This window comes from Anomaloglossus baeobatrachus, chromosome 10 (assembly GCF_048569485.1).
Source record: "Anomaloglossus baeobatrachus isolate aAnoBae1 chromosome 10, aAnoBae1.hap1, whole genome shotgun sequence".
Classification (NCBI taxonomy): domain Eukaryota; kingdom Metazoa; phylum Chordata; class Amphibia; order Anura; family Aromobatidae; genus Anomaloglossus; species Anomaloglossus baeobatrachus.
Window position 1 is genome coordinate 72971177 of NC_134362.1, and position 23853 is coordinate 72995029.

Genomic DNA, 23853 nt, shown 5'->3' on the forward strand with positions numbered 1-23853 from the left:
CAACAAACACGTAAAGACCAGGCGGTTCCGGATGGAATCCCTCCGTTCCGTCATCGCCTCAATGTCCCAGGGAGATTTCCTTGCATCGATCGATATCAAAGATGCTTATCTCCACGTTCCGATTGCCCCAGAGCACCAGCGCTTCTTGCGCTTCGCCATAGGAAACGAACACCTGCAGTTCGTGGCACTGCCATTCGGCCTGGCAACAGCCCCACGGGTTTTCACCAAGGTTATGGCTACTGTAGTAGCGGTCCTCCATTCTCAGGGTCACTCGGTGATCCCGTACTTGGACGATCTGTTGATCAAGGCACCCTCTCAAGAGGCATGCCAACACAGCCTCGACGCTACCCTGGAGACTCTCCAGAGTTTCGGGTGGATCATCAATTTTCCAAAGTCAAATCTGACACCGACCCAATCGCTCACATACATTGGCATGGAGTTTCATACCCTCTCAGCGATAGTGAAGCTTCCGCGGATCAAGCAGCGGTCACTACAGACAGGGGTACAATCTCTCCTTCAAGGCCAGTCACACCCCTTGAGGCGCCTCATGCACTTCCTGGGGAAGATGGTGGCACCAATGGAAGCAGTCCCTTTCGCGCAGTTTCACCTGCGTCCTCTATCCTGGGAAGTAGTCACGACGGACGCAAGTCTGTCAGGGTGGGGAGCGGTTTTTCTCCACCACAGGACTCAGGGTACGTGGTCCCGGCAAGAGTCCTCGCTTCAGATCAATGTTCGGGAAATTCGGGCAGTGTATCTTGCCCGGAAAGCGTTCCAGCAGTGGCTGGAAGGCAAGCAGATCCGAATTCAGTCGGACAATTCCACAGCGGTGGCATACATCAACCACCAAGGCGGCACACGCAGTCGACAAGCCTTCCAGGAAGTCCGGCGGATTTTGATGTGGGTGGAAGCCACGGCCTCCACCATATCCGCAGTTCACATCCCAGGCGTGGAAAACTGGGAAGCAGATTATCTCAGTCGCCAGGGCAGGGACGCAGGGGAATGGTCCCTTCACCCGGACGTGTTTCAGGAGATCTGTTGCCGCTGGGGGGTGCCGGACGTCGACCTCATGGCGTCCCGGCACAACAACAAGGTACCAACGTTCATGGCACGGTCTCAAGATCCCAGAGCTCTGGCGGCAGACGCCTTAGTTCAGGATTGGTCGCAGTTTCAGCTCCCTTATGTGTTTCCTCCGCTGGCACTGTTGCCCAGAGTGTTACGCAAGATCAGGGCCGACTGCCGCCGCGCCATCCTCGTCGCTCCAGACTGGCCGAGGAGGTCGTGGTACCCGGATCTGTGGCATCTCACGGTCGGCCAACCGTGGGCACTACCAGACCGACCAGACTTGCTGTCTCAAGGGCCGTTTTTCCATCTGAATTCTGCGGCCCCCAACCTGACTGTGTGGCCATTGAGTCCTGGATCCTAGCGTCTTCAGGATTATCTTAAGAGGTCATTGCCACTATGAGACAGGCTAGGAAACCAACGTCCGCCAAGATTTATCACAGGACGTGGAAAATTTTCCTGTCGTGGTGCTCTGCTCAGGGTTTTTCTCCCTGGCCATTTGCATTACCACTTTTCTGTCCTTCCTTCAATCTGGACTGGAAAAGGGTTTGTCGCTCGGTGCCCTTAAGGGACAAATTTCAGCGCTCTCTGTGTTTTTTCCAGAAGCGCCTAGCTAGACTTCCACAGGTACGCACGTTCCTGCAGGGAGTTTGTCACATCGTTCCACCTTACAAGCGGCCGTTAGAACCCTGGGATCTAAACGGGGTGCTGATGGTTCTTCAGAAACCACCATTCGAGCCAATGAGAGATATCTCCCTCTCCCGACTTTCGCAGAAAGTGGTTTTTCTAGTAGCAGTCACTTCTCTTCGGAGAGTGTCTGAGCTAGCAGCGTTGTCGTGCAAAGCCCCTTTTCTGGTTTTTCACCAGGACAAGGTGGTTCTACGTCCGGTTCCGGAATTTCTCCCTAAGGTGGTATCCACCTTTTCATCTCAATCAGGATATTTCCTTACCCTCTTTTTATCCTCATCCAGTTCACCAATGTGAAAAGGATTTGCACTTGTTAGATCTGGTGAGAGCACTCAGACTCTACATTTCTCGTACGGCGCCCCTGCGCCGCTCGGATGCACTCTTTGTCCTTGTCGCTGGCCAGCGTAAAGGATCACAGGCTTCCAAATCAACCCTGGCTCGGTGGAGCCAATTATCGAAGCTTACCATTCGGCTGGGCTTCCGGTTCCCTCAGGGCTGAAGGCCCATTCTACCAGAGCCGTGGGAGCGTCCTGGGCTTTGAGGCACCAGGCTACGGCTCAACAGGTGTGTCAGGCGGCTACCTGGTCGAGCCTGCACACTTTCACGAAGCACTATCAGGTGCATACCTATGCTGCGGCGGATGCCAGCCTAGGTAGACGAGTCCTTCAGGCGGCGGTTGCCCACCTGTAGGAAAGGGCCGTTTTACGGCTCTCTTACGAGGTATTATTTTACCCACCCAGGGACTGCTTTTGGACGTCCCAATTGTTTGGGTCTCCCAATAGAGCGAAAAAGAAGAAGGGAATTTTGTTTACTTACCGTAAATTCCTTTTCTTCTAGCTCTAATTGGGAGACCCAGCACCCGCCCCTGTTTTTTTGTGTACACATGTTGTTCATGTTGAATGGTTTCAGTTCTCCGAGTTTCCTTCGGATTGAAGTTACTTTAAACCAGTTTCTAATTATTTCTTTTTCGCTCCTAATTGGGAGACCCAGACAGTGGGTGTATAGCTACTGCCCTCTGGAGGCCGCACAAAGAACTACACTTAAAAGTGTAAGGCCCCTCCCCTTCTGGCTATACACCCTCCCGTAGGAGTACGGATTCCTCAGTTTTAGCTTTGTGCGCAAGGAGGTCAGACACGCACGCATAGCTCCATTGTTTTTAGTCAGCAGCAGCTGCTGACTATGTCGGATGGAAGAAAAGAGGACACATATAGTGTCCCCAGCATGCTCCCTTCTCACCCCACTGTATGTCGGAGGTGTTTGTAAGGTTGAGGTACCCATTGCGGGTACGGCGGCAGGAGCCCACATGCTGATTCCTTCCCCATCCCTTTTTACAGGGCTCTGGGTGAAGTGGGATTTACTGGTCTCCAGGCACTGAGACCGGGCTCCATCTACAGCCCCTGGAGAAGATGCTGGATGGAGCGGAGTACATCAGGGACATGGCCCTGCATCCTCAAGGTACTCTGTGTCCCCGTGCAGGCGCTCACACCGCAGCATGCTGGGTGTTGTAGTGCGCCGGGGGACATCAGCGCTACGGCGCTTGTGCCATGGCCTCATTCAGCTTAGCTGAAGCAGGCACACTTCCAGGAATAGGTCGCGCCGGCCGCTGGGACTGCGGCGCGGCTGGCACTTGTGGTGCGCCGGGGACTTCAGCGCGGCCCGCGCTTTTACGGCGGCCGCGCTGATAACTCCAGTCCCCGGCTTTTGCGGCCTGCTTCCGTCCGTTCCCGCCCCCGGACCTGCCAGTCAGGAGAGGGGCGGGACGCTTGCCACATATAGAAATCGGTCATGCCGGCCGCTGGGACTGCGGCGCGGCTGGCACTTGTGGTGCGCCGGGGACTTCAGCGCGGCCCGCGCTTTTACGGCGGCCGCGCTGATAACTCGAGTCCCCGGCTTTTGCGGCCTGCTCCCGTTCGTTCCCGCCCCCAGACCTGCCAGTCAGCAGAGGGGCGGGACGCTGGCCAGGGCATCAGCGCTGAGGGCTGGAGTCGTTTTTACATACTCCAGCCCTCACAATCGGCACAGAGGGGACGCTGTTTCCCGCACTTTTGTTTGGGAACTCCCACGGACCGCCCCTCTCCACAGAAGCCGGCAGCCATTCCTAGCTGACACGCTGAGCTGCAGAGGGGAGCCGGGGAGACCCAGACAAGGACTCTGCGGACGATGGCCCCGGGCAGCCTAAGCGGGCTCGCTATGACGGGCCTTCACATTCATCTCAATGGTCAGGATCCCAGCGAGATGACTCTATGGGTGATGAGGCGGACGTAACTGATCAGGCTTCTGATCCTGGAACCGCTCTCAATCTAGATACACCAGATGGGGACGCCATAGTTAATGATCTTATATTTAACATCAATAAGATGTTAAATATTTCCCCACCAGCTCCTCTTGTGGAGGAGTCAGCTTCACAGCACGAGAGAATCCATTTCAGATACCCTAAGCGTACTTTAAGCACTTTTCTGGACCACGCTGACTTTAGAGACGCAATCCAGAAACCTCACGCCTATCCTGAAAGGCGTTTTCCTAAACGGCTTAAAGATACACGCTATCCTTTTCCCCCTGAGGTGGTCAAGGGTTGGACCCAGTGTCCAAAAGTGGATCCTCCAATTTCCAGGCTTGCAGCTAGATCCTTGGTTGCAGTTGAAGATGGAGCGGCACTTAAAGATGCCACTGACAGGCAGATGGAGCTCTGGCTGAAATCCATCTATGAAGCGATTGGAGCGTCATTAGCGCCTTCTTTTGCAGCCGTATGGGCACTCCAAGCTATCTCAGCCGGGCTTGCGCGAGTTGACTCCGTCACACGTGCATTTGCCCCGCAGGTAGCACCATTGACCTCGCAAATGGCGGCATTCGCGTCGTACGCGATTAATGCTGTTCTTGACGCTACAAGCCGCACGGCAGTGGCGTCAGCCAACTCCGTTGTTTTGCGTAGGGCCCTGTGGTTGAGACATTGGAAAGCAGATTCTCATTCCAAGAAGTGCTTAACCAATTTGCCTTTTTCTCGTGACCGATTGTTTGGAGAGCGTTTGGATGAAATCATCAAACACTCCAAGGGTAAGGACTCATCCTTGCCGCAACACAGACAAAACAGACCCCAACAGAGGAAGGGTCAGTCTGGTTATCGGTCCTTTCGAGGACCGGGCAGGTCCCAATTCGCCTCGTCAAAAAAGACTCAAAAGGACCAGAGACGCTCAGATTCTTGGAAGTCTCAGTCACGCCCAAAAAGGGCAGCCGGAGGAACCATTGCCAAAACGGCGTCCTCCTGACTTGAGGTCTCCGATTCCCACACCCGCGGTCGGTGGGAGGCTTTCCCACTTTGGCGACATCTGGCTGTCACACGTCAAAGACCGTTGGGTGAGGGATATTCTGTCTCACGGGTACAGGATAGAGTTCAGTTCTCGTCCGCCAACTCGTTTCTTCAGAACTTCTCCCCCACCAGACCGAGCCGATGCTCTGTTGCAGGCGGTGGCCGCTCTAAAAGCGGAAGGAGTAGTGACCTCCGTCCCTCTTCAGGAACAAGGTCACGGTTTTTACTCCAATCTGTTTGTGGTCCCAAAAAAGGACGGATCGTATCGGCCCGTCCTGGATCTAAAGTTGCTCAACAGACACGTAAAAGTCAGGAGGTTCCGGATGGAATCCCTACGCTCCGTCATAGCCTCAATGTCTCAAGGAGATTTTCTAGCATCAATAGATATCAAGGATGCGTATCTCCACGTGCCGATCGCACCAGAGCATCAGCGTTTCCTACGCTTCGTCATACACGACGAACACCTGCAGTTCGTAGCGTTACCTTTCGGTCTGGCAACAGCCCCCCGGGTCTTCACCAAGGTCATGGCAGCAGTAGTAGCTGTCCTGCACTCGCAGGGTCACTCGGTCATCCCGTATCTAGACGACCTGCTTATAAAGGCACCCTCTCAAGAGGCATGCCAACACAGTCTAAAGGTGGCACTAGACACTCTCCAGAGTTTCGGGTGGATTATCAACTTTCCAAAGTCTCATCTAACCCCGACCCAATCTCTGACTTATCTTGGCATGGAGTTTCATACTCTCTCAGCGATAGTGAAGCTTCCACTGGACAAGCAGTGCTCTCTGCAGACAGGGGTGCAATCTCTCCTTCAGAGCCAGTCGCACTCACTGAGGCGCCTCATGCATTTCCTAGGAAAGATGGTAGCAGCAATGGAAGCAGTCCCGTTCGCGCAGTTTCATCTGCGCCCTCTACAATGGGACATTCTACGCCAATGGGACGGGAAATCGACGTCCCTCGACAGGACTGTCTCCCTCTCTCAGACTGCCAAGGACTCTCTGCGTTGGTGGCTTCTCCCCACCTCATTGTCACAGGGAAAGTCGTTCCTTCCCCCGTCCTGGGCAGTGGTCACGACGGATGCGAGCCTATCAGGGTGGGGAGCGGTGTATCTCCACCACAGGGCTCAGGGGATGTGGACTCTGGAGGAGTCCACCCTGCAGATCAATGTTCTGGAAATCAGAGCAATTTATCTTGCCCTGCGAGCCTTCCAACAATGGCTGGAAGGCAAACAGATTCGGATTCAGTCGGACAATTCCACGGCGGTGGCGTACATCAACCACCAAGGGGGAACACGCAGTCGCCAAGCCTTTCAAGAAGTCCAACGGATTTTGACGTGGGTGGAAAGCAGAGCGTCCACCATATCCGCAGTTCACATCCCAGGCGTGGAAAACTGGGAAGCAGACTTTCTCAGTCGCCAGGGCATGGACGCAGGAGAATGGTCCCTTCACCCGGACGTGTTTCAGCAGATCTGTTGCCGCTGGGGGACGCCGGACGTCGATCTGATGGCGTCACGACACAACAACAAAGTCCCAGTTTTCATGGCACGGTCTCACGATCACCGAGCACTGGCGGCGGACGCCTTGGTTCAGGATTGGTCGCAATTCCGACTCCCCTATGTGTTCCCACCTCTAGCATTGTTACCCAGAGTTCTCCGGAAAATCAGGTCCGACTGCCATCGAGCCATACTCGTCGCTCCAGATTGGCCAAGAAGGTCGTGGTACCCGGATCTGTGGCATCTCACGGTAGGCCAACCATGGACACTACCAGACCGTCCAGATTTGCTGTCTCAAGGGCCGTTTTTCCATCTGAATTCTGCGGCCCTGAACCTGACTGTGTGGCCATTGAGTCCTGGATCCTAGCGGCCTCAGGTTTATCTCATGCAGTTGTTGCCACGATGAGACAGGCTAGAAAACCATCCTCAGCTAAGATCTATCACAGAACGTGGAAGATATTCTTAGCGTGGTGCGTGGCTCAAGGGTTTTCTCCCTGGCCATTTGCATTGCCAACTTTTCTTTCCTTCCTGCAGTCTGGGTTGGAAAAAGGCTTGTCGCTTAGCTCTCTTAAGGGTCAAGTCTCCGCGCTATCCGTATTCTTTCAGAAGCGCTTGGCACAGCTTTCTAAAGTACGCACTTTCCTACAAGGAGTTTGTCATATCGTTCCTCCTTACAGACGGCCATTGGAACCCTGGGATCTGAACAGGGTTCTCATTGCTCTCCAGAAGCCGCCTTTCGAGCCTTTGAAAGAGGTTCCCCTTTCTCGGCTTTCACAAAAGGTAGTTTTTCTCGTGGCGGTCACGTCTCTTCGAAGAGTGTCCGAGCTAGCGGCGTTATCTTGCAAATCTCCCTTCCTGGTGTTTCACCAAGACAAGGTAGTACTGCGTCCAATTCCAGAGTTTTCTCCCAAGGTGGTTTCTTCCTTTCATCTCAATCAGGATATCACTTTACCATCTTTGTGTCCGCATCCAGTTCACCAATTTGAAAAGGGTTTACATCTGTTGGACCTGGTGAGAGCACTCAGGATTTACATTTCTCGCACAGCGGCTCTACGCCGTTCTGATGCGCTCTTTGTCCTAGTCGCTGGTCAGCATAAGGGATCGCAAGCTTCCAAATCCACCCTGGCGCGGTGGATCAAGGAACCAATTCTTCACACATACCGTTCTGCTGGGCTTCCGATTCCATCTGGACTGAAGGCCCATTCTACCAGAGCCGTGGGTGCGTCCTGGGCATTGCGACACCAGGCTACGGCTCAGCAAGTGTGCCAGGCGGCTACCTGGTCGAGTCTGCACACGTTTACCAAACACTATCAAGTGCATACCTACGCTTCGGCAGATGCCAGCCTAGGTAGACAGGTCCTTCAGGCGGCGGTGGCCCACCTGTAGGAAGAGGCTGTTTGACAGCCCGTTCATGTGGTATCTTTTTACCCACCCAGGGACTGCTTTTGGACGTCCCACTGTCTGGGTCTCCCAATTAGGAGCGAAAAAGAAGAAGGGAATTTTGTTTACTTACCGTAAATTCCTTTTCTTCTAGCTCCAATTGGGAGACCCAGCACCCGCCCTATTTGTTCTTAGGGTTTCGTTTTTCGGGTGCACATGTTGTTCATGTTGTTTCTTAAGTTCTCCGATCATGTTATCGGATTGAATTTGTTTTTGAAACTGTTATTGGCTTTCCTCCTTCTTGCTTTGGTACTAAAACTGAGGAATCCGTACTCCTACGGGAGGGTGTATAGCCAGAAGGGGAGGGGCCTTACACTTTTAAGTGTAGTTCTTTGTGCGGCCTCCAGAGGGCAGTAGCTATACACCCACTGTCTGGGTCTCCCAATTGGAGCTAGAAGAAAAGGAATTTACGGTAAGTAAACAAAATTCCCTTCTTTCCCTCCTTCTTGCTTTTGCACCAAAACTGAGGAGCCCGTGGGAGCACGGGGGGTGTATAGGCAGAAGGGGAGGGGCCTAACACTTTTAAGTGTAGTACTTTGTGCGGCCTCCGGAGGCATAGCCTATACACCCAATTGTCTGGGTCTCCCAATTAGAGCTAGAAGAAAAGGAATTTACGGTAAGTAAACAAAATTCCCTTCTTTTCTCATATGCAAAAGAATATGAAATAAATAATAATAGACCCGAGCATCTCCTACCCATTATACAGTAAAATATGAACAGCACTTACTGACGGAGATTGTTTCTGAGTGACAGCTGTTTTTCAGCAGCCCATTCATTTGAGTAGATGCATGAACCGCAAAGAAGAAGACTGATATTCATTAACCCCTTTACGACCGCCGATACGCCTTTTAACGGCGGTAAATAAGGGTACTTTTTCCGATCCGCCGCTTTTTAACGGCGGTCGGAAAAAAGGGTCTAGCGCCCCCCAGAGTCAGAAAATTTCCGGGTTCTCAGCTGCCGGGGGTAGCTGAGACCCTGGAGATCATGATTCGGGCCGGTTTTTCCGGTCCCCGCTCACCTGATGACCGGTATACACCGTATACCGATCATCAAGTTATAGTAAATGACCGCGCCGGTAAAAAATGATTTATCTCCCATCTGGCATGATCAAACATGCCAGATGGGAGATAAATCTTTTTCCCGGTTCCCTCCGGTCCCCCGGTGTCCCCAAAGTGCCCCCCCCGACCCCCAACCCCCTCCCGAAAATCCAAGATGGCCGCGCGCACCGGCGATCACAGCAGCGCGCCGGCCGCATTTCCACTGTTCCTATGGTTTCTGTCGTATGTGCCATAACACATACGACAGAAACCTGCTCCCCAGGCCCTGCCGGGATCCCCCCTACCCCCCCCCTGGTGTTCCCCGGTGTCCCCCGGTGTCATACATACCTGTCGCAGCTCTGATCCCCCGTGGCCCCCTCCTCCGGCTCCTTCTCAGCAGACTCCGGTCACATGTGCAGAGCGCAGCTGTCAGCTTCCTGTGTTCAGGACGCTGGCTGCTCGCACTCTGCAGCTGTGACCCAGGGAGGGTGGGTGCAGATTCTTTGCACCCACTCTCCTCAAATGGAGGGTCTGCCCTCCTAGAAAATGGGGGATACGTTCCCTGAACGTGTCCCCCATATTCTAGAAGGTCCAGAGGCGACGTGGGACATCCAAATGGATTATTGTGGATTTTTTTTTTTTTTTTTCAATAAATTGGTCAATCAGGGAATGTTTGGGGGAGTGTTTTTTCAAATAAATTTTTTTTTGTTGTCAATTTTTTTTTTATTACTGTCAATTAGTTATGTCGGGTATCTGATAGACGCCGTGACATAACTAATTGCTGGGCTTGATGCCAGGTGACATTACACACCTGGTATCAACCCCATTCATTACCCCGTTAGCCAACGCACCAGGGCGCGGGATGAGCTGGGGCGAAGCGCCAGAATTGGCGCATCTAATGGATGCGCCACTTCTGGGGCGGCTGCGGCCTGCTATTTTTAGGCTGGGAAGAGTCCAATAACCGTGGCTCTTCCCATCCTGAGAATACCAGACCCCAGCTGTCAGCTTCACCTTGGCTGGTGATCTAATTTGGGGGGACCCCATGTTTGTTTGTTTTTTTTAATTATTTATTTATAAATAATTAAAAAAAAAAAACAGCTTGGGGAGCCCTCCAAATTGATCACCAGACAAGATGAAGCTGTCAGCTGTGGTTTGCAGGCTACAGCTGTCTGCTTTACCCTAGCTGGCTATCAAAAATAGGGGGGACCCCACGTCATTTATTTTAATTCTTTTTTTTTTTTTTGGGCTAAATACAAGGCTAGGCATCCTTTAGTGTCACATGAAAGGCACTAAAGGGCGCCAGCTTAGAATATGCAGGGGGGTGGGACGTTATATATGTTTGACATCTATCCATTCATCCATTGTAGCATTTTACGCTGTGTGCCCACAATCAGGGTTTGCAACATTTTGGGCGCAGAGTGTTTTCCCTGCGTCCATAACGCTGCGTTGTGCAGTAGAAGCACAGTGGCAGGATTTTTAGAAATCCCGTGCCCACTGTGTTTCTTTTCTCCGCAGCATAAATCGACCTGTGGCGCAGCTTCCCGAGCCTCAGGATGTCAATTTATGCTGCGGAGATGAGTGTTCTTTGCAGGTAGAATAGAACTAAAGTCCACAGCAGCATGAATCCAAATCGTGGGCATGGGCAGCTGCGTTCTCCCGTGGACAACACTCACATTTCTGCAGGAGGCTGACACTGGGTACTAGACGCCGTGTCGCTGGATCATGGCCACATAGCCTAAAGGCTACTTTACACGCTGCGATATCGGTCCCGATATCGCTAGCGTGGGTACCCGCCCCCATCTGTTGTGCGGCACGGGCAATCGCTGCCCGTGCCGCACAACATCGCGCAGATGCGTCACACATACTTACCTGCCCGGCGACGTCGCTGTGACCGGCAAACCGCCTCCTTTCTAAGGGGGCGGTCCGTGTGGCGTCACAGTGACGTCACTGAGCGGCCGCCCAATAGAAGCGGAGGGGCGGAGATGAGTGGCCGGAACATCCCGCCCACCTCCTTCCTTCCTCATAGCGGCCGGGAGGCAGGTAAGGGGAGCTTCCTCGTTCCTGCGGCGTCACACATAGCGATGTGTGCTGCCGCAGGAGCGACGAACTACATCGTTACTGCTGCAGTAACGATAATCGAGAATGGACCCCCATGTCACCGATGAGCGATTTTGCACGTTTTTGCAACGATGCAAAATCGCTCATCGGTGTCACACGCAGCAACATCGCTAATGCGGCCGGATGTGCGTCACCAATTCCGTGACCCTAACGACTCCGCATTAGCGATGTCGCAGCGTGTAAAGCCCCCTTAACAGTGAGAAATTTTTTGCTACAGCAACAGTTTTGTGAAGTACCTGTGGATTCAAAATGTTTACTATACTCCTGAATAAAATCCTTGAGGGGTCCAGTTTCCAAAATGAGGTCACTTGTGGGGGGTTTCTGATGTATAGGTGCCCAAGGGGCCCTGCTAATGTGACATGGTGCGCGCAATTTATTTCAACTTTTCCAGAATTCAAATGGTGCTCCTTCCATTCCAAGCCCTCCCATTTATCCAAACAAAGGTTTTTGGCCACATGTGTGGTATCCCTGCGCTCACAAGAAATTAGATAACAACCTGTGGGGTACACGTTTTGTTGTTGCCTCTTGAAAAAGTAAGTGAAAAATGTGTCGCTAAATCAACATTTTTGTGAAAAAAATGAAAATTTCAATATGGCAACCTAAGCTTATCAAATTCTGTGAAGTATTCGTGGATTCAAAATGCTCAATATACACCTAGATTAAAGCCTTGAGGGGTCTTATTTCCAGAATGGGGTCACTTGTGGGGGACCTCCACTGCTTAGGCACCTCAGGGGTTCTCCTAATGCAACATGGCGTCCGCTATTGATTCCAGCCAATTTTGCAGTCAAATTGCACTCCTTCTCTTCTGAGCCCTGTAGTGTGCCCAAACAGTTGATTTCCACCACATACAAGATATCAACAAACTCAGGAGAAATTGCGCAATAAATTTCATGGTGATTTTTTTCCTGTTACCCTTGTGAAAAAAAAAGCTACCTGGTTGAAGTAACAATTTTGTGGTAAAATTTTATTTTTTTATTTTCATGGCTCAACGTTATAAACTTCTGTAAAGCACCTGGGGGTTCAGGGTACTCACCAAACATCAAGATAAATTCCTTGAGGGGCCTAGTTTCCAATATGGGGTCACTTGTGGTGTTTTTTTGCTGTTTACGTACCTTAGGGGTCCTCCAAATTCGACATGGTGCCCGCAATCTTTTTCAGCCAAATTTCCTTTCCAAAATTCAAATATTGCTCCTTCCGTTCCAAGCCCTCCCATTTCTCCAAACAAAGGTTTCAGACCACAAGTGAGGTATCACCGCGCTCATAAAAAAGTGGGTAACAAACATTGGGGTCACATTTTTGGAATTACCTCTTGAAAAAGTGAAAAAATTGATGCTAAAGCAACATTTTTGAGAAAAAAATGAAAATTTTCAATGTGACAACGTAACGTTATCAAAATCTGTGAAGTACCTGTGGATCCAAAATGCTCACTATACCCCTAGATAGAAGCCTTAAGGGGTCTAGTTTCCAAAATGGTGTCACTTGTGAGGGGTTTCTGCTGTTTAGGTACCTTGGCGGACATGTAAATGCAACATGGTGCCCGCAATCTATTTCAGCCAAATTTGCTTTCCAAAATTCAAATATTGCTCCTTCTGTTCCGAGCCCTCCCATTTGTCCAAACAAAGGTTTCTGACCACATGTGGGGTATTGGCGCGTTCATAAGAAAGTGGGTAACAAGTTTTGGGGTTCATTTTGTTGTGTTATTTCTTCTAAAAGTGAATAAATTTGGGGTAGAGCAACATTTTAGGTAAAATTTTATTTTTTGCTTTTTTTCATTCCACTTTGCTTTAGTTCCTGTGAAGCACCTGAAGGGTTAATAAACTTCTTGGATGTGGTTTTGAGTACTTTGAGGCGTGCTGTTTTGAGAATGGTGTCACTTTTAGGTATTTTCTGTCACTTAGGCCTCTCAAAGTCACTTCAAATGTGATGTGGTCCCTAAAAAAATGGTTTTGTGAATTTTGTTGAAAAAATGGGAAATTGCTGATGAACTTTGACCCCTTCTAACTTCCTAACCCCAAAACATTTTGTTTCAGAAATTGCGCTAATGTAAAGTAGACATGTGGGAAATGTTATTTATTAACTGTTTTGTGTGACATAACTCTCTGGGTTAAGGGCATAAAAATTAAAAGTTTGAAAATTGCAAAATTTTCAAACTTTTCATCAAATTTCTGATTTTTTCACAAATAAAAGCAAAAAATATCGTTCTAAATTTATAACTATCATGAAGTACAATATGTCACGAAAAAACAATGTCAGAATCACCGGGATCCGTTGAAGCGTTCCAGAGTTATGACCTCATAAAGTGACACTGGTCAGAATTGCAAAAAATGGCCTGGTCATTAAGTACAAAACTGGCTTCGTCCTTAAGGGGTTAATTTACTTATTTTTGTGGACTAGCGTGAAAAACAGGCTTGAATGCGGGTCCATTTTCTATCCCAGAAAAGGCACAAATAGGCTAGACAGGTAGCTCCCTGCCTCTGTCCGCAGTTCTGCATATGATCTAGCCCTCCACAGTGGAGGATTTATGTAGAGTTTATAGGAAATTATTACCGGTCTGTCATTTTAAGGTGTCCTCATTACTGCGCCTCAGGTTATTTAAATAAGGAACATAACAGCCATGTTTATCTATGCTTATTGAAAAATAAGATTTCGCCACCAATAATCAAATTCACTGTCATGTTTCTTAATCAATGAACAGGTCTCATAGGTTTATATTTTCTATTGTTTCAGAATTAACCCCTTATCTCTGGTTGAGATAATCCTACATGTGGTGCGACAGATGACAGGTAAGGAAATGCACACATATACAGTGGAACCTTGGAATAAGAGTACCTTGGTTTGAGAGCGTTTTGCAAGGCAAGCAAAGCTTCTTACAAATTTGTAACTTGGTTTTAGGCCCTGTGCGCACTTACCGGATTTTGCGCGGATTTGCTTCATGTTTCGCTGCAGAAAATGTTCATAACATCTCTGCAGTGATTCACCAGCAAAACCTATGGGAAAAAAAAAATCGTGTGCGCACAATGCAGATTTTGACAGCTGCATGTTTTGCTATGGGATTCCCGCAGCAAAAACAATTGCATGTCAATTCTTTTCCGCACGTCGCTGCGGGATTTCACTCCATTGACTGCCATGTAATCGTGAAATCCCGCAGGGAATAACGCAGGCAGCAAATTCTGTGCAGTTTACTGCGTTTTCCTGCATTATTCCCTGCGGTATTTCGCGGTTTACCTCTGGTAATGTACATCACTTGTCTGCGGTTTTGCAGGGAAGTGATGTCATTATGACAGGAAGAGGAAGCGGAGCAGAAAGTAAACACACACACATCAGACACAGACATAGAATACACACACATCACAGACATATAGAACACACAGAAATCAAACGGAAATATAGAAAACAAAACACGTGGGCTCCGCTGTATATTTACCGTCCAGCCGAGGTAAGCACACAGCGGTGGCCCAGTATTCTCAGGCTGGGGAGGGAGAGGGGCAGGGTTAATGTCCCCCGCCTCACTCCCCCTCCCACAGCCGAGAATATCAGCCGCAGCTGCCCCGGCACTGTCGCATCCATTATGTGGCAGCACCGGAGTGTCCCCGGCTCTTCTTGCTGCCGTGTAGCAGTGGCAGTCAAGCTAATACAAGGGGTTAATGGTGGCGGATCACCGCCATTAACTCCAGGCTTGATCATGGCAGCGTCTATGTGACAGCTGACATGATCAACCCGTAAGTAAAGTGAATAAAACACAGACACCGAAAAATCCTTTATTTTAAATAAAACACAAATAAGCCTCGTTCACCCTTTTATTAACCCCTCCCGAAACAAAGCTCCGACGTAATCCACAGGTCCTGCGCTGCTTACATCCAGCCGCGACTGACACACAGCGCTGAATGAATGCAGCCTCGCAGCGAGACAGCAGAGGTCATTTCCCACGGCCGGTAATGTGAACTCACTGCCGACCGTGGGAAATGCAGCGATCTGTCCTCTATCTATCCCTCTATCTATTCTTCTATCTGTCTCTTTAGGCTGCTTTCACACATCCGGTTTGAGCAGTGCGGCTCAAGCCGGCTGTGAAACCTATGCAACGGATGCAGCGAAAACACCGCATCCTTTGCATAAGTTTTTACATGCGGCCCGTCCGTTTTTTTCCGGTTGCGGCACGCTACTGAGCATGCGCAGTGGAAGAAACTGCATGCGGCGGCGCGATGCGTTTTTTTTTTTGCCGGAGCAAAAAACGTTGCAGGCAACGTTCCATCCGGCTGCGGCATCGGCTAAATCTGCCGCATGCGGCAAAAACCGGACCGAACACAAGCCCATGCGGCATAATACGGTACTAATGTAAGTCTATGCAAAAAAAACCTGCAACCGGCGGGAAAAAAAACGGTTGCGGTTTTTTTGCAGAGCGCCGTATTGTGCCGCAGAGCAAAAACCGGATGTGTGAAAGTAGCCTTATCTATCTATCTATCTCAGAAGGAAATGGTTGTTTTGGGTTTTTTTCTTTTCAATGTGCTTTATTGCATTGAATGCAATAAAGCACATGTACCAACCTGCACGCGGCAATACCGCGAACAATACCGCGGCAAACCGCATGCGGTTTTCGGGTGCAGTTTGCCGCAGTTTTTTTACCGCGGGTGCGGTAATCTTTCAGTGCCTGCCGAATTTTCTTGAGAAAATTCCATTTTCCAGTGCGCACAGGGCCTAAGAGCGATGCTTTGCAATAAGAGCAAATCCCCACTGTGCACACTTCCGGTTCTGTCCTTTCACCACGTTCTGACCCGCTCTGGAGGTAACTTTCTGTACATATGTACTGTATACAGTTTACCATTGCACAGTACAGTATACAGTTAGGTCCAGAAATATTTGGACAGTGACACAAGTTTTGTTATTTTAGCTGTTTACAAAAACATGTTCAGAAATACAATTATATATATAATATGGGCTGAAAGTGCACACTCCCAGCTGCAATATGAGAGTTTTCACATCCAAATCGGAGAAAGGGTTTAGGAATCATAGCTCTGTAATGCATAGCCTCCTCTTTTTCAAGGGACCAAAAGTAATTGGACAAGGGACTCTAAGGGCTGCAATTAACTCTGAAGGCGTCTCCCTCGTTAACCTGTAATCAATGAAGTAGTTAAAAGGTCTGGGGTTGATTACAGGTGTGTGGTTTTGCATTTGGAAGCTGTTGTTGTGACCAGACAACATGCGGTCTAAGGAACTCTCAATTGAGGTGAAGCAGAACATCCTGAGGCTGAAAATAAAGAAAAAATCCATCAGAGAGATAGCAGACATGCTTGGAGTAGCAAAATCAACAGTCGGGTACATTCTGAGAAAAAAGGAATTGACTGGTGAGCTTGGGAACTCAAAAAGGCCTGGGCGTCCACGGATGACAACAGTGGTGGATGATCGCCGCATACTTTCTTTGGTGAAGAAGAACCCGCTCACAACATCAACTGAAGTCCAGAACACTCTCAGTGAAGTAGGTGTATCTGTCTCTAAGTCAACAGTAAAGAGAAGACTCCATGAAAGTAAATACAAAGGGTTCACATCTAGATGCAAACCATTCATCAATTCCAAAAATAGACAGGCCAGAGTTAAATTTGCTGAAAAACACCTCATGAAGCCAGCTCAGTTCTGGAAAAGTATTCTATGGACAGATGAGACCAAGATCAACCTGTACCAGAATGATGGGAAGAAAAACGTTTGGAGAAGAAAGGGAACGGCACATGATCCAAGGCACACCACATCCTCTGTAAAACATGGTGGAGGCAACGTGATGGCATGGGCATGCATGGCTTTCAATGGCACTGGGTCACTTGTGTTTATTGATGACATAACAGCAGACAAGAGTAGCCGGATGAATTCTGAAGTGTACCGGGATATACTTTCAGCCCAGATTCAGCCAAATGCCGCAAAGTTGATCAGACGGCGCTTCATAGTACAGATGGACAATGACCCCAAGCATACAGCCAAAGCTACCCAAGAGTTCATGAGTGCAAAAAAGTGGAACATTCTGCAATGGCCAAGTCAATCACCAGATCTTAACCCAATTGAGCATGCATTTCACTTGCTCAAATCCAGACTTAAGACGGAAAGACCCACAAACAAGCAAGACCTGAAGGCTGCGGCTGTAAAGGCCTGGCAAAGCATTAAGAAGGAGGAAACCCAGCGTTTGGTGATGTCCATGAGTTCCAGACTTAAGGCAGTGATTGCCTCCAAAGGATTCGCAACAAAATATTGAAAATAAAAATATATTTTTTTGGGTTTGGTTTATTTGTCCAATTACTTTTGACCTCCTAAAATGTGCAGTGTTTGTAAAGAAATGTGACAATTCCTACAATTTCTATCAGATATTTTTGTTCAAACCTTCAAATTAAACGTTACAATCTGCACTTGAATTCTGTTGTGGAGGTTTCATTTCAAGTCCAATGTGGTGGCATGCAGAGCCCAACTCACGAAAATTGTGTCACTGTCCAAATATTTCTGGACCTAACTGTATACTATATAGCATGTCTATCAATTTGCATTTGTGGATACAGTATTGTACTTTCTGCTAACCAGTGCAGCACATTGCTTGTACTGTATCTCCCGCACACCAACAATTTTATTGGAAGCTAACGAGCTGTTTAATTTGTTTTATATGGTTTTTACTGTACAGTATTATGTATTAGTAACTGTAATTTATATGAATACAGGACATTATTTTCTATTGTAATAAGTTTGTATAAATACAGTAAATATTTTTGGGTTGTGGAATGAATTGTCTGCGTTTCAATTATTTCCTATGGGAAAATTTGCTTTGATATAAGAGTAACTTGGTTTAAGAGCTCACTCCCGGAACCAATTATGCTCGTAATCCAAGGTTCCTCTGTATATGACCCTGACCCCTGCAATTTATCATTGTGTCAATTTCACTGTCATTTACCTTAAAAAACTGTTAGTGATCTAAACATTTTTGATCAGAAAGCATAGAAGTCGAGGTGATCTCCATATGGATGAGTACGGGCTCATTCAAACATCAACACAAGAAAATCAGTCTGATTTTCATCAGTGATTTTATTATTTTTTGGTCCGTATCACTTTTTACCATCAGTTTGGTTTAATTTTTCATTAGCTTTTCTCAGATGCCCCATTCTTCCAGCGGTATCCTTAAAGCGCAGGTTCTCGGTCATTTACCTTACTTTGGTCTACAAGGAATCCATGCATCTGATGAGGGTCCAGGATCTGGTCAAAATGTTATTAATTGAATTGTGGATTGCACCTGTAAACAAAACACATTAATTTGCAACTTTCTACAAGTACAAACCTCCTCTTCTACATAGCTGTAGCTGTCACTCAGCTGTAATTCACACCAGCTAAGGACAATGCACCATGCCACACAGCTAGGTCAATCAATGTGCGGATGAAGAACCACCACATCAAAACCCTGTCATGGCCAGCCCAATCTCCAGACATGAACCCCATTGAAAACCTCTGGAATGCAATCAAGAGGAAGCCATCAAACAAAGAACTGCTTATATTTTTGCACCAGGAGTGGCATAAGGTCACCCAAAAGCAGTGTGAAAGACTGGTGGAAAGCAGCCAAGACGCATAAAAGCTGTGATTAAAAATCATGGTTTTTCCACAAAATATTGATTTCTGAACTCTTCCTGAGGTAAAACATTATTAGTATTGTTGTTTTCAAATGATTATGAAGTTGTTTTCTTTGCATTATTTGAGGTATGAAAGCATTGTGCATTGTTCTGTTATTTTGACCATTTCTCATTTTCAGACAATAAATACAAAATGTATTGCTTGGAAATTCAGAGACATTGTCAGTAGTTTATAGAATAAAGCAACAATTTACATTTTACTGAAAAATATAGAGAGAAAAATCAGAAAAACTGAACATTTTCCAGTTGTCTCTTAATTTTTGCCAGAGCTACACTATAGTTCTATATATATAAAATATGCATGCATGCATACATACATACATACATACATACATACATACAGTGCTGGCCAAAAGTATTCACACCCCTGCAATTCTGTCAGATAATACTCAGTTTCTTCCTGAAAATGATTGCAATCACAAATTCTTTGGTATTATTATCTTTTATTTTGTCTTCAATGGAAAAAAAAAATTGCCATAAAGCCAAACAGGATATAATTCCACACCAAACATAAAAAGGGGGTGGACAAAAGTATTGGCACTGTTTGAAAAATCATGTGATGCTTCTCTAATTTGTGTAATTAACAGCACCTGTAACTTACCTGTGGCACCTAACAGGTGCTGGCAATAACTAAATCACACTTGCAGCCAGTTGACATGGATTAAAGTTGACTCAACCTCTGTCCTGTGTCCTTGTGTGTACCACATTGAGCATGGAGAAAAGAAAGAAGACCAAAGAACTGTCTGAGGACTTGAGAATCCAAATTGTGAGGAAGCATGAGCAATCTCAAGGCTACAAGTCCATCTCCAAAGACCTGAAAGTTCCTGTGTCTACGGTGCGCAGTGTCATCAAGAAGTTTAAAGCCCATGGCACTGTGGCTAACCTCCCTAGATGTGGAAGGAAAAGAAAAATTGTCGTGAGATTTCAACGCAAGATTGTGCGGATGGTGGATAAAGAACCTCGACTAACATCCAAACAAGTTCAAGCTGCCCTGCAGTCCGAGGGTACAACAGTGTTAACCCGTACTATCCGTCGGCATCTGAATGAAAAGGGACTGTATGGTAGGATACCCAGGAAGACCCCACTTCTTACCCCGAGACATAAAAAAGCCAGGCTGGAGTTTGCCAAAAAATTACCTGAGAAAGCCTAAAACGTTTTGAAAGAATGTTCTCTGGTCAGATGAGACAAAAGTAGAGCTTTCTTTGTCGCTCTATTGGGAGACCCAGACAATTGGGTGTATAGCTACTGCCTCCGGAGGCCACACAAAGTATTACACTTAAAAGTGTAAGGCCCCTCCCCTACTGCCTATACACCCCCCGTGGGATCACGGGCTCCTCAGTTTTCATGCTTTGTGCGAAGGAGGCTAACATCCACGCATAGCTCCACTGTTTAGTCAGCAGCAGCTGCTGACTTTGTCGGATGGAAGAAAAGAGGGCCCATACTAGGGCCCCCAGCATGCTCCCTTCTCACCCCACTTTTGTTGGCGGTGTTTGTTAAGGTTGAGGTACCCATTGCGGGTACGGAGGCTGGAGCTGCTTTCCTTCCCCATCCCCTTAGGGCTCTGGGTGAAGTGGGATCCTATCGGTCTCCAAGCACAGGAGACCGTGCTCCGTCCACAGCCCCTGGGAATCTGCTGGACGTGGAGATGAGTATCGTCAGGGACAGGCCCTGCTACATTAAGGTACTCTGGGTCCCCGTACAGATCGCGCACACACACCAGCATTGCTGGGTGTGTTAGTGCGCCGGGGACAGCAGCGCGGCGCGCTGGTGCTTTACTCACTGCAGCTTTGCTGAGTGAGTTTCTGTATTAGGAACTGCCGCGCCGGCCGCTGCTGGCGGTTTTTTACACTGCGGTGCGGCTGGGACTTGTGGTGCGCCGGGGACTTCCGCGCTGGCCGTGCTTATACGACGGCCGCGCTTATAAATCGAGTCCCCGGCTTTTGCGGCCTAGTTCCGTTTCGTTCCCGCCCCCAGGCCTGCCAGTCAGGGGAAGGGCGGGACGCTGGTCAGAACGTCAGCGCCGAGGGCTGGAGTCTGCTTAGCATACTCCAACCCCCCTCACTAGGCACAGTGGGACGCTAGTTTCCCGCACTTTGTCTGGGGCACGCCCACGGCCCGCCCCTCTTCACAGGACGCCGGCAGCCATTCCTGTTTGCAGTCTGAGTGGAGAAGGGACACGAGCTCTGGGAGACCCAGGCACGGGATTCTGGCGGTCACACACCCGCTTTTCAGCGGGCGGTAAGCAGCCCTCGAGGGCTCACCCCACTAGTGCCGCAGTGTTCATTTGTACTTTATGCTTGTATGCTATACATTGCATTGTACGGTCGCTATTCTTGGCTATATACCCTCCTAGATTGCTAGACAACAGCATGTCGTCCGCAAAAAGCAAAGGGGCCAAGACACAGGCTTTCTATGCTACTTGTACCGCATGTAAGGCTGTTCTACCGGCAGGTGCCACTGACCCCCATTGTGTGCAATGTTCGGCCCCTGTAGCACTTGCTCAGCCGGGGCCTCTGCTAGAGGTGGCCCAAGGAGAACCACCTGTGAACACTGTCCAGGTGGCAGGGACGGAGTTTGCAGTTTTTGCTGATAAACTGTCGGTGACTATGTCTAAAATCCTTGAGACTTTGCAGTCCAGACCGGTAACTCAGACCATGGGCACTGTTGATTCAATGCTCCCTGGTTCCCCTCTTTTGGAACACATCCGTGCTCCGGGGGGGTCCCATGCATCCCGGGGTGATGGCTCTGACACGGACGACAGTCCCAGACAGCCTAAGCGAGCTCGCTATGAGCGACCCTCGACTTCATCACACTGGTCAGGGTCCCAGCAGGAAGGCTCTCTGTTTGATGAGACAGAGGTTGCTGATCAGGATTCTGATCCTGAGACCGCTCTCAATCTGGATACACCTGATGGGGACGCAATGGTGAATGATCTCATAGCGTCCATCAATAAAATGTTGGATATTTCTCCCACAGCTCCTCCAGTGGAGGAGTCAGCTTCACAGCAGGAGAAATTCCATTTCAGGTATCCTAAGCGTAAATTGAGTACTTTTCTGGACCACTCTGACTTTAGAGAGTCAGTCCAGAAACACCACGCTTATCCAGATAAGCGTTTCTCCAAACGTCTTAAGGATACACGTTATCCCTTTCCCCCTGACGTGGTCAAAGGCTGGACCCAGTGTCCAAAGGTGGATCCCCCAATCTCTAGGCTTGCGGCTAGATCCATAGTTGCAGTGGAAGATGGGGCTTCACTTAAAGATGCCACTGACAGACAGATGGAGCTCTGGTTGAAATCCATCTATGAAGCTATCGGCGCGTCGTTTGCTCCAGCATTCGCAGCCGTATGGGCACTCCAAGCTATTTCAGCTGGTTTGGCGCAGATTGACACTGTCACACGTACATCTGTTCCGCAAGTAGCGTCCTTAACCTCTCAAATGTCTGCATTTGCGTCTTACGCTATTAATGCTGTCCTGGACTCTACAAGCCGTACGGCAGTGGCGTCCGCCAACTCCGTGGTTTTACGCAGAGCATTGTGGTTAAGGGAATGGAAGGCAGATTCTGCTTCCAAGAAGTGCTTAACCAGTTTGCCATTTTCTGGTGACAGACTGTTTGGTGAGAGATTGGATGAAATCATTAAACACTCCAAGGGTAAGGATTCATCCTTACCTCAGCCCAGACCAAATAAACCCCAACAGAGGAAGGGACAGTCGAGGTTTCGGTCCTTTCGAGGCTCGGGCAGGTCCCAATTCTCCTCGTCCAAAAGGACTCAAAAGGATCAGAGGAGCTCAGATTCTTGGCGGGCCCAGTCACGCCCAAAGAAAGCAGCCGGAGGAACCGCTACCAAAGCGGCTTCCTCATGACTTTCGGCCTCCTCTCTCCGCATCCTCGGTCGGTGGCAGGCTCTCCCGCTTTGGCGACATTTGGCTGCCACATGTCAAGGACCATTGGGTGAGAGACATTCTGTCTCACGGGTACAGGATAGAGTTCAGTTCTCGTCCTCCAACTCGATTCTTCAGAACTTCTCCGCCTCCCGGCCGAGCCAATACTCTTCTGCAGGCGGTGTGCTCTTTAAAGGCAGAAGGAGTGGTGATCCCTGTTCCTCTTCAGGGGCAAGGTCACGGTTTTTACTCCAATTTGTTTGTGGTGCCAAAAAAGGACGGGTCTTTCCGTCCTGTTCTGGACCTAAAACTGCTCAACAAGCATGTGAAAACCAGGCGGTTCCGGATGGAATCCCTCCGCTCCGTCATCGCCTCAATGTCTCAAGGAGATTTCCTAGCATCAATAGACATCAAAGATGCTTATCTCCACGTGCCGATTGCTCCAGAACACCAGCGTTTTCTACGCTTCGTTTTAGGAGACGAACACCTTCAGTTCGTAGCCCTGCCTTTCGGTCTGGCGACAGCCCCAAGGGTATTCACCAAGGTCATGGCAGCAGTAGTAGCAGTCCTGCACTCTCAGGGTCACTCTGTGATCCCTTACTTGGACGATCTACTTGTCAAGGCACCCTCTCAAGAGGCATGCCAACACAGCCTGAACGTTGCGCTGGAGACTCTCCAGAGTTTCGGGTGGATCATCAACTTTTCAAAGTCAAATCTGACCCCAACCCAATCGATAACATACCTTGGCATGGAGTTTCATACTCTATCAGCGATAGTGATGCTTCCGCTGGACAAACAGCGTTCACTACAGACAGGGGTGCAATCTCTCCTTCAGGGCCCGTCGCATCCCTTGAGACGCCTCATGCACTTCCTGGGGAAGATGGTAGCAGCAATGGAGGCAGTCCCTTTCGCGCAGTTTCATCTGCGTCCATTACAATGGGACATTCTCCGCCAATGGGACGGGAAGTCGAAGTCCCTGGACAGGAACGTCTCCCTTTCTCAGGCGGCCAAGGATTCTCTTCAGTGGTGGCTTCTTCCCACCTCATTGTCAATAGGAAAGTCTTTCCTACCCCCATCCTGGGAGGTGGTCACAACGGACGCGAGTCTATCAGGGTGGGGAGTAGTTTTTCTCCACCACAGGGCTCAAGGTACGTGGACTCAACAAGAGTCCACACTTCAGATCAATGTTCTGGAAATC

At 49.0% G+C, this 23853-nt stretch overlaps 1 protein-coding gene across 1 annotated transcript in view; it reads left to right on the plus strand.

Moving 5' to 3' along the window:
- The window catches only part of PSMD13 (proteasome 26S subunit, non-ATPase 13), a 67520-nt gene that overhangs the window by 7952 nt on the left and 35715 nt on the right, over positions 1-23853 (plus strand). The window contains exon 4 of the mRNA XM_075325180.1: positions 13862-13917. Coding sequence (XP_075181295.1) covers positions 13862-13917 — 56 coding nt within the window. The remainder of the gene's footprint in view (positions 1-13861; positions 13918-23853) is intronic.